The sequence below is a fragment of the Lynx canadensis genome, chromosome E3 (assembly GCF_007474595.2).
Source record: "Lynx canadensis isolate LIC74 chromosome E3, mLynCan4.pri.v2, whole genome shotgun sequence".
NCBI classification, from domain to species: Eukaryota; Metazoa; Chordata; class Mammalia; order Carnivora; family Felidae; genus Lynx; species Lynx canadensis.
In genome coordinates this window covers 20,021,600-20,032,749 of record NC_044318.1, presented here as the reverse complement: position 1 = coordinate 20,032,749, position 11,150 = coordinate 20,021,600, and the positions used below count along the sequence as shown (strand labels likewise).

The following is an 11,150-nucleotide window of genomic DNA, read 5'->3' as shown; positions in this document are numbered from 1 at the left end:
GCCCCTAAACTTTTTTTTATGTTTATTCATTTTTGAAAGACAGAGAGAGAGCACAAGTAGGGGTGGGGTGGAGAGAGAGGGGGACACAGAATCCCAAGCACCTCCAGGCTCCGAGCCGTCAGCACAGAGCCCGACGCGGGGCTCTAACTCACGGACCGCGAGATCGTGACCTGAGCCGAAGTCGGATGCTCAACTGACTGAGCCACCCAGGTGCCCCATACATAGCCACTGTTTTCAGTTTGGTGAATACCTCTGCAGTCATTAAAAGACAGTCTTTTTCAAATATTAACAAATTTTTATTTAACTTAACCAAAACTTAACTTAAACCAAAACTATAAATTTATTACATTTCGCAAAAGGCCATTTTGTGATAAGGTACACACACATAGTGACTTGGTTTCTTTCAAGTACTGTCTCCTCTCTGGCTTAAGAATCCTGTATTGCTTTGAAAGGTCTTTGGCCAGGTCAGTCCTCTTCCCAGGTGACAGTATTAATGGTGTTGTACGTGGGTAAAGTGTCAGTCACAGCATTTAGAAGATGATGCCCACCCCCATCCGTTTCCGGTCCAGGTGGGTTAATAAGAGACACAGCAGTGGCCGTGGCTTGGGAAATTCCATCTGTGTTTCTGGGTGTGGATCCGAGGGTAGTTTTAAGACATGGTGGTACTTTTCTTAAAGACAGTGCTTTCCTTCCTGCTGAGTCTGGAGGCTTCATGTCATGAGCAGGGAGCTTGGGCGGTGGAAAAGCTAATTGAGGTTCTGTTTTTAGAATGTTTACCAAAAGTCCTGGAAAAGAGTTACCGGGCGTGGATTGGTGATTCGGTTTCACAGGTGCGTTGGGGGCACCTTTGGGTCCAAACCACCCAGTCATCCATCCGGTGACACCACCTTGTTCCTCATTTCTTCCTCTTTGATACCCAGGCTGCATCCCATCAGCCATCAAGCTTCACGACGTCCGTGTTCCTGTGCTTGAACATATCCAGTTAAGAGTTTCCTTATCAGGATTCTATCCACCTCTCGGCGTCAGTGAGTTCATGAATTGCTTCTGCGCATCATCCGGTATTTCCTGTTGGACCTCATTTTGCGTTTTGAATTCTTCAGTTTGGTCTTCCTTCGGGTCCAAGACAGCATCCGCTTCGGTTAATTGTCCCTGCAATGACATCAGTTTTCCTTGTAGGGTGTCCGCTTTTTCCATCCATTGGGCTGCTTCCAGCTTTAGCTTAGCTAGTGCTCCAGCGTGCTGCTTTTTTCTTGTTCCTGGGAGGCAGAAAGCCAGAATATGCTTTCATCTTTTTGCCTGGTGACCACGTGTAATTGCTCCTGCGGTGACGCTGTCTGCGGACTGGCTCGATGGCTCGCATTGTCCATTGCGTTGGAAGACACAACTAGCTTCTCCTCCAATACCATGGTCTTCTTTCTTAGTTTAGCCGCTGTGTATTCTGTGGCCAAAGCACCGCGCTGACGAGAATCTTCGGATCCCAAAGCGTGGCGCTGTGATCTCTCCAGCTCCTGCTTTAGGTGTCATTCTTCTTCACGTGGATGTTGGATCTCATTCTGGAGGGCACAGGTTTCCATTTCTTTGTTTCGGGGCCCACATGACTTCATCTCTCTTCCCGCTGCCACATGGCTGTCTTGTCCTGAATTGATGTAACTGCATTTACAAGCTGATGTAATTTCCCGGTCTTGCCCTGTTCTTTGTCTTTCAATAGCCCTTTCAAAGCAAGCACCTTCTGTTTCGTTGGAGCACGCTAGGATTCTTCCTCTCTCTGCACCATTAAAAGCTGCGTATTTGTGGGGCGCCTGGGTGGCGCAGTCGGTTAAGCGTCCGACTTCAGCCAGGTCACGATCTTGCGGTCCGTGAGTTTGAGCCCCGCATCGGGCTCTGGGCTGATGGCTCAGAGCCTGGAGCCTGTTTCCGATTCTGTGTCTCCCTCTCTCTCTGCCCCTCCCCCGTTCATGCTCTGTCTCTCTCTGTCCCAAAATAAACGTTGAAAAAAAAAATTAAAAAAAAAGCTGCGTATTTGTCTCTGGTAGTGCTTGATTTTGTGTCTCCCGTTCTCTAGACGTTTCCACTCTTGTTTCATTGTCCTGTTTTAGTTTACACACATCCATTTCAAAATTTGATATTCTCTCCTTCATTTTTGTTACTGCCTGCCTCCAAAGTTCCTTTTCACCCACTTCGCGGGTGAAATTCTCGTTCAGGGGAAGCAATTCATCACTTTTTCTGCTTTGGGAAAACAGGAGCTGTTTTTCCTGAAGTAAGTTTGGTAAAACATCTCGCTTCTCCTTGAGCTGCTTGATCTCTGAATCGGAGTGTTCGTGTTGTTTTCTTTCCAGTTCTGAAGGGGCAGCAGTCGAAGCAGACAATCTCTGGTTATCGTCCTGGAGGATTCTCATTGTGGCACCTTTTTTCCTGCATTGATTTTCTTAGCTCTTCTACCTCTTAATGGAGCAATCGAGAAGACCCACTCTATACGTCAGACTTAATTGCCTTAAGAGAGCCTGCTGACTCGGACGATTCGGTGGAGGGCTGGAACGAAATGATGGCGAATTTCCCTAAAAGCAGATCCTTGCCATTGCAGAGCTCTGCGATGCTAAGCTGAATTTGTGTCAGTCCTGTCTCTGAATTTTTTTAGTTTGATTTCGTTTCCTTCGTGACTCTGGACCAGGCCAATACAGGTCATCTGTAGTCTAGGATTATTGTCACTGTCACTTAGAACCCTCGGCTGAAGTTGTTGAAGATGTTTCTGAAGCTGGGGTGACTCCCGCTTCGTATTTCGTGCCGAAGTCATCAGGTGCTATTTGCATTCTTCCATGATCTTAACCTGCTCTTTTAATTTGTCCCGTTCCTGTAGAAGCTCCTTGACCCCATCGATACGAACACCTGTAACCTCATCAGCAGTGCCGGATGTTTGCAAAATTGCCAATAAAGCCTGACATTCCTGCCTTAATGCATCCACTTCAATGTCTTTTTCTTGAATAACGTGTGATAAATTCTGAATCGTTTCTCTAAACACGTCCTGGTCGCTAGACTCAATTCTAGTGAATATTTTCATCTTACAGCTTCATGAGATATGCTTCTTTGGCAACCATTCTATCTGTCATTTTGTGGTACTCTCTGTTCAGATTGCTGTTTTCCCTAGTTCTCCTGTAAGGCAGCTAATACTTGTTGTCTTTCCAAAGCATACCTTGCAATTGCTGCTGAAGGTTTGCCACATTCTGTTTGTAGGAAGCCACAGACGTCCTGCTGGGGTGGTCCTCTATCTCCAAATCATTTTGCCGGAGAATCTGAGTTAGTTTACCAGTCTCATCTTTGGATGGGTGATCAGTCTGTTCAGTTAATCAGATGTTCTTTTCAGTGAGGAGATTAATCTCCAATTCTTTTTTTTATGTTTTATTTATTTTTAATCTCCAATTCTTGTCCTTTTGTTCCTTTTACTTAATCTTTCAGTTTCAGCTTTAGATAAATCATGCTTTTCACTTCCGTTTTTCTACAGGAAGATGGTGAATCGTTGTTACTTGAGAAACATCAGAATGTTTTGCAGGAATGTGCTGGGTTTTTTAAAGATCTGGGTTTTCATTTGCTCTATTGTGTTCTGCAAAATCTTAATCTCCTCATCTTTCGCTGAAAGGAGCTGAGCGTGTTGAATGTTCACTTGCTCATGCTGGTGTGTTAGATCATCTACCTTCCGTTTCTGGTCTTGTAAAGCACGAAGCCATTGCAGTTTACCCTGGCGTTGATCCTCAATGATCTTTTGTTGTTGTTTGGTTTCGTCTTCCAGACAAACTCTTTGTATATTCAGCTGATACACCTCGCATTCTAGTTCCATGATACTGTCTTACGTTTACGGGTCGACCACAGGTACGGTTTGGCTGTGTTCTCTCAGACACTCCAATTCGTCTTGCAGAAATGCATTTTCTTCTCTGGTGGATGCAAGACGAACGTCTTGCTCCTCCACGGTTTGCTGTAAAATTTCGTTTTCTCTTAAGACTTGGACGTACTTCTCTAATAGCTCCTGGAGCTCTGGCCTTCTTTCAAGTTTTTCGATACAGATTTCTTTCTCTTTAATAAGTTGTGTCAATCGCTTATGCTCCTCCAAAGCAGAGGAGAGCATTTCCTTAGTTTCTCTATGGTCGGCATCCATCTGCTCAACACTCTTTTTGAGTTGTAGTATTTCATCGTCTTTCTCTTGACTGCATTGAATTAAACAGTCCTGCTCTAACTGGGAGGAGGACTTAGACAAGTGATACGTGTTGGTCAGTTCTTTAATAGCTTGCTCATACCTGGCTGTTTTCTCCAACAGCTTCTTTTGAGCCCAGCACAATTTTACTATTAACTGTCCTTTTTCTATTTTTTTTTAAATATTTTTCAACGTTTTTTTTATTTATTTTTGGGACAGAGAGAGACAGAGCATGAACGGGGGAGGGGCAGAGAGAGAGAGGGAGACACAGAATCGGAAACAGGCTCCAGGCTCTGAGCCATCAGCCCAGAGCCTGACGCGGGGCTCGAACTCCAGGACCGCGAGATCGTGACCTGGCTGAAGTCGGACGCTTAACCAACTGCGCCACCCAGGCGCCCCAAGTCCTTTTTCTATTTTTAAGGCCCGCGTAATAGATTTTTTTTTTCCAGAGAATTCTTATGGTTACAGACAGTAGTTTCTTCCAGCCGACGTCTTACGTCTTCAAGCTCCAAAACCAACTTTCCATTTTCCACCTTGAGGTTGAAAGCAGCTTTCTTTAAATTGCCATTCAGCTCTTCCATTTCTGAAAGGCTTTGCTGCAACTTTCTAACTGTTGTTTCCCTCCCTCGAAGTGAGTCATCTTCAACAGTATTGTCAGAGTCTTGATTAAGAGACTGTGCTGGCTCCTTCTCAGCTCTAGCAGATTCCTCCTCCTCTTGTTTAATATGTTCCTTAAGTTCAACGTTCTCCTTCGGGATGTTTAAATTATGTGTTTGCGACGGATCTGACCGATGCAAATCATTAACAGGCAGTTGACTTTGAGGTGATTCTTCGTTTTGCGCATCTAACTCTTTAGCTATGTCCACTTGCTCATCTTCAAATGGACAAGCTCTCTTTTCATCATTGAGATCGTGTTCCACGTTGCCGTTGATGCCGTTGCCTTCATTTTGTGGTTCTGATAGCTGACCTTTCATCAAAACCCTGGGCTGTGTAGTTTGTTTCTGTCCATCGAAGTCCCCCAGCTCTGCTGTTGGGAGTTCCTTCTCGGTCCTACCCTGAGTGGATTTTTGTCCGTCGGCCTCCAAGTCACATCTTAAATGCTCTCCTTCTGAATCCAAATTCACACCTCCTGGAGCCGTACGTTCAATCACTTCCTGCTCATGGCTCACTTTCCAAAGTGCCAGTTGAAGTGCTTCCCGTCCTTGACCTAATGAGTTTTCTTGTTCTAAAACGTAGAGTGGCTCTTCAAGTTTCAGATCGTCTCCAATGAGATTGTCACCCTGGGTTAAGCTACACCGTGGCGTCATCTCCTTTTCCGCATCGGACAGCACTTGCCGCAGTCCAGACACTTCTTCCACCGCTGTACTCTCGGAAAGAACTCTTTCCTTTTCTGTCACTGTATCACTTTGCCTCAAAACGGAAGGCTGCGATTCACATTCTTCAATCCTCTCTTTCTTTTCCTCATCTATCCGGTCCCATTCTCTCCTTAAAGCATCTCTCTCACTTTCTACCGAAGATAATTTGCTATTGATGTATTTGATGGTGTCCTCAAGTTCTTCAATTTTCCTGGTAGACTCCACTTTTTCAGTCTGTAGCACTTGAATGGTGTTTTGCATATCCTCAATGACAGACTCATCAGCTGCTCTGATTCCAGAGTCATCCTTCTCTAACAGATTTTCCAGTTCTTTGATTCTTTTTCCATAGCCTTTTGACTTTTGATGGTACCTGCAACGTATTTCTGCCAGTGTCTGTTGATAGACGTTCTGCAGTACTGCGTTTTCAAGTTGATGGTCATCAATTTCCTCATTTCGATTGTGTTCAAGTTCCCTGATGGTAACCTGCAGTTTGTAGATTTCATTTTGCTCGGCGCTATTCGCTCCCAGTGCTGAAGTCTGGGACAAATGCTTCCAATGGCTAACTTCAGCCTCCAGTCTTAAAACTTCATTTGACAGTCTGCTTATTTCTTGTTGTGACCAAATTAGGTCAGCAAAGTCCAGGTCATCCCCCAGGAAGCTGAAGCAAAGTAGTTGATACCGTAACCCAAGGAAGGTGACGCTGTGGTTGATTGAAGGGCTGATTGGAGCTCCAGCAACTGGTTCTTGAGCCCTATCTGTCTCACTTTAAGAAGTTTCATTTCTACCTCTTTCTGTTGTAGCTGATGTCGGTAGGTAAGAGTCTGCCGCTTTATTTGAAGCTCCGAGGCTTCATACTTCTCTTCCAGATGACTACAAAGACTTTTAAGTCTCTGATTCTCCGATCTTAAGGTTTCCTGACTCACTTCACTCTCTTTTCGGTCAGAGTCAGGCCCTTCTCCCACCTTTTTGGTTCCCTTCATCCTCACATCTTTGATGACCTCAGAGATGCGGTCAGTGAAGGAAGCCACACTGCCACCCACTTGCTGTAGGGAATGGCCCAGGCCACCAAACGAAAAGGATATCACTGCGGGTCACGGAACTGACCTGGTACGCTCTGCAAAAAGCGTCCAGTGCAGAGTCGGTCAATCCCGCTAAGTGTCTCCGAAGGAAGGCCTGCCCCAGGCTAATAATCAAAACACAATCAGGCGTTTCTAGGCAACGCCACACCGCACGCGGGGCTGCTAGGGTCTGCTTCACCCATGCCCAGGACCTCCCACCCCTTACCCTCCCCCCAATGCCCCGGGGGCCATCCCTGGCAGTCCCCATTGCGTGTGAGCACCTGCGGTCCGAAAATGAGCCTCGCCCTCGACTTTCTCGCGAAGTCAGATCACAGTACACAGGGCTCTGTAGTTTGTGGTTTCCACGCAATGATTTCTTTTAATTGACATAAAACATACACAGTGACACGCACCCATCCACCTAGGAGCGTAGAGAAATGTCTACAGCCACACCTCGGCACAACCTAAGGTGGGCATCCGGAGGCTCCCGCGTACCCCAACCCCCTCCCGTCTTCCTCCCCCCCTCCCCCCGTCCCCACCCCTGCCCGTAACGCCCCGGGCCAGCCCTGCGGGGACAGCGCGTCCCACGCCCGGGTGTGGCTGTTCCCTGCCGCCAAGACCGCGGGGTCACGCTGCTGGCGCCTGCATCCCCCTCCCACCGGTGCGCGGCCTAGCCGCCGGGGAGTCAACAACGCGGGGGCGCTGGGACGCGGGGTTCCGCACGCTCAGCGGGGCGGCGGGGGCGGGGAGGGGGGCTGGTCGTTGGGGGCCAGGCCGCGCGACGCGCCCGAGCCTGGCGCTCGTCTGCCAGCCCGGCCCCGCGCGCCCCCGGCGGGCGGCGCCGCTGGAAGTGACGCGTCGAGGGCGGAGCTCCGGCCCAGAGCCGCCGCCGCCGCCGCCTCCTCGGGGGGAAGCGATGTAGCCACGCCAGGCCGTCCCCCGAGCTGCCCGGCCGGAGCCCGGCAGGCCGTCGCTGTCGCCGCCATGAAGAAGCAGTTCAACCGCATGAAGCAGCTGGCCAACCAGACCGTGGGCAGGTGAGTGAGCCGCGCCCGGCCGGCCGGGAGCGCGCGGGCCGGGGACCGGGGCTCGGGGTCGGGGTCGTGGCCTGGGCCGGGATGGGCCGGCTGCCCCGCGGGGCTCCGCGCTCCCGTCCGGCCGCCCGCCCGCTCCGCGCCGGGTCCGCTGCGGGCCAGGGACGAGGGCTGCGCCACGCCGCGGCCTGGCGCCCAGCTCGGGCCGCCGCCCGAACCCCCGGGAACAGCGGGGAGGGCCGGCCGGCCTCCCGGGACGCCCCCCGCGCGGATCCCCGCTGCCCATTGTCCCGGCCCCGCTGAGCATCGTCCTCTGGGGTCTGGACCCAAGCTTTCCCCGGGCCTCCCCCCTTCTCTTGGGGCTTTGCCTTGGGCGAAAACTTGGCTAACTGGTGTGCCCGAGGCCGGGCAGGCGCGGTGCTCTGGGGGGCGGCATTCTCAGCCTTTCCGGGTCGCCTGGCCGCTGCCGACCGACTGTCCACCTCCAAGTGTCTGATGGCAGTAAATAAGGAAGGGGCGATCAGACCCCATCGGAGCCGCTTAGGGAGACTCAGGACTCCCTTGGAGGGACTTTGGAGGGTGTGCCCTCTCCCAACCGTGGCCCCTATGGACCGGACTGCTCAAGTTCTTGACCTGTAGACATTTGGAACCGGGAGGAAAGAATTGTGGAAACGCCTTGGGCAAATGGAAAAACAAAAAGGGGGGGGCTTTCAAACAGCTTTTCTCACCTTTGATTGGGGAGCAAATCCTTCTCCAGGTTTCTCTGGTATGGCTTTAATGCTTGACAGGAAACGATCGATGATGAAATGACAGAAGAGAACGGAGTTTGTGGTGGTTTTGAGAGCCTCTGGAGGTTGATCATGGTGTGCTGTGTTATCTGGGGTAAATCTTTCAAGGTCTTTCAGGGCAGTGAGCTGTCCTGTCCCGCTGACTGTTTATTCGGAGAAGGGGTATGAAAGTGTGACTTTTCATCGCTTTTTCTTCTTCTTTGTTTTCAACAGTTGAGTAAAAGGGGGAGTTTGGTTTGGCCAAAGCACGTGGGGACACTTCTTTTCTGTGTGTGTCTGAAAATACTTTTACTTCCCCTTGAGTTTCTATATTTGCTTTTTACAGTTTCGTTTCCCCACCTAACTTTTTTGCTTAGTTTTGTTCAATTTTGTTGCTACTCCCACCCTATTATCTTCCTGTGCACTTATCCTGTTTCCAGAGTGGATCCCTGTCCCTACAGCCTAGCAGTGTCCACTTTTCTGTCATTTGTAGGAAACTGATAGAAATAACGAGTGCCAAGTGGAAGGCAGACGGAATAGTCGTGGGGCCCAAAGCTTCAAGCAGGCATTGGTGAATGAGTTACAAGATAACTCCTTAGGAGTTTTCTCTCCCCCCACCCCCCCAGCATTCTCAGTAACATGCATTGTGAAATCAGTATTTAGTGACTATCAAGACACATCTGTCACATTGTCGTTCTGGCCAGTTTGTACATCTTATGAGGAAAGGGGCATTTGCTCTTTTTGCACAAAGTTCTGAGACTTTTCAAGCTATCAAGCCACTCAGGGTCTCTTTGGCTCCGGCTTCCTCTGTGGCAGCTTCTCTCTTCACACTTCCGAATTACAGCCGTATGTGCCTCCTTTCGGTTGCCAGAGGCTGCCGAACCTTCTTCCCTGTTAGCCTCTGCCTGGAAGTCTCCAAAGCTCCTTTCACGTCACCTGCCCTATACCTGCCTCCTACTCATTCTTTAGGTGTCCAGGCAAAGGTCTCTGCCTCTAAAAGACCTTCTCTGATGCTCCAACGTGGATTGGGAGTCCCTCTCCTGGCCACTTACATACGTCCACGTAGCACCTGCTTTTCTATAATGCAACGCCTGTTTACTTGTTAGTGTTCTCCATTAGACTGAACGCCTTGAGAGTCCTTGCCATCTTTCTGTTTCCTTGGCCAGCTCTGCTGTGGCTCCTGTCCTAGGGTCGATTCTCCATAAACATTTGTCAATCTAGCACACATCTAGTTCTTACCAGCTCGCTCCGGTGCTGTGAGCCCAAGAATGGGAAAATGAAAGCTGGATAGAGTAAATGGTGATTCGTGGTAGGATTGTAATTCTGGCCCTGACCTTTGACTCTGTTTGAAAATCTTTATTGCTAGATGCCAGTGGAAGCAGCAGCTGTTACGGAGCTGTTAGGGGTGTGGCAATTTCTGCTCCCAGAGCCAAAACTGTTTCCTGGGGAAGCTTTGGCTTTACTCCTGTTGATTCCCTGGATAAGTTTGTATTTTTTCCACGTCAAGAATGATGAAGGACTAGGGAGGAAAAACGGAGGCAAGAGAGAGCCTAGAATTGTAATTGTGTGTTATTGGCGTAGGCATCAGGATTGGGATTTGGCGGGTATTTGGGTCAAGAGGAAAGCTAGAAAGCAGAGAAGTTACGTCTCCCCCCCCCCACCCCCCGCCACAGCCAGGAGTGATATTCTGTGTGTGAGTGGCTCGCCCATTGTGTCTGTTCCCGATTCATAGAGTTCTGAGTGGTGTCTTGCGAGGAAATATTCTCTTCCCAAGATTGAGGACCTCGTGAGTCACCCCACAGTGAGGTTCTGTGGGATGGACGTGTGGGAGAATTCGTAACGGCTAGAAGAAGTTGAGTTCTCATGATGCAGTTTGTGGACAATGGGTGCATGAGTCTGTTTCGGAAGATGGTTTGTGTATCACAGGCGCGAGGATGATGCAGTGGTCTCTTGAGTGGGGTGTCCCAAAGAAGAGAATTAGGATGGCTGATTCATCCGTGCAAGAGACCCTTATTGAGCCCAAATTACGTGCCATTGTTGAAAGTAGAAAAGAATCCAAGTGAATACAAACGCGGTTTCTGCCCTGAAGGGGCTCCACAGACTTGTGGAAGATATAGGCAAGCAAAAATGATTATATACCATGAGGTAAGTCCTTATAGAGGGATGGCCAACACACTAAGTGAAACTCTACTCTTAACGGACGGAGAGAGGTAACACAACAAAAGAAAACAAACAAAAAAAAAAACAGGAGAAAATTTGACCAGAGCTTTTTCCCTCTATTTTTCAACACTTCTTTAGAACTTCTGTTGTATTGAGTAGGTCCCTTTTTTTTTTATTAAAAAAAATTTTTTTTTTGTTAATATTTATTTTTGAGAGAGAGGGTAGACAGAACATGAGCGGGAGAAGGGAGAGAGAGAGGGAAACAAAGAATCCGAAGCAGGCTCCAGGCTCCGAGCTGTCAGCACAGAGCCTGACGCGGGCCTCAAACCCACGAACTGAGAGATCATGACTGGACGAAGTCAGACACTTGACCCAGTGAGCCACCCAGGTGCCGCGTAGGTCTCGTTTGATTGTCAGTCAACCCACCTCGAGGGGCGCCTGGGTGGCTCGGTTGGCTGAGGATCCGGCTCTTGATTTCAGCTCAGGTCATGATCTCACAGTTCCTGGGATCAAGCTCTGTGCCAATGGTGGGGAGCCTGCTTGGGATCTTCTCTGTCTCTGCCCCTTCCCCGCTCTCTGTCTCAGATGAAAAAAGA

At 49.3% G+C, this 11,150-nt stretch overlaps 1 protein-coding gene across 1 annotated transcript in view; it reads left to right on the top strand.

Moving 5' to 3' along the window:
• Window positions 1-7,318: 7,318 nt before the first annotated feature.
• Window positions 7,319-11,150, top strand: part of ARHGAP17 (Rho GTPase activating protein 17) — an 88,798-nt gene continuing 84,966 nt past the window's right edge. Inside the window, exon 1 of the mRNA XM_030300692.1 lies at window positions 7,319-7,630. Within this exon, the coding sequence (XP_030156552.1) occupies window positions 7,578-7,630 (53 nt within the window). The 5' untranslated portion in view covers window positions 7,319-7,577. The remainder of the gene's footprint in view (window positions 7,631-11,150) is intronic.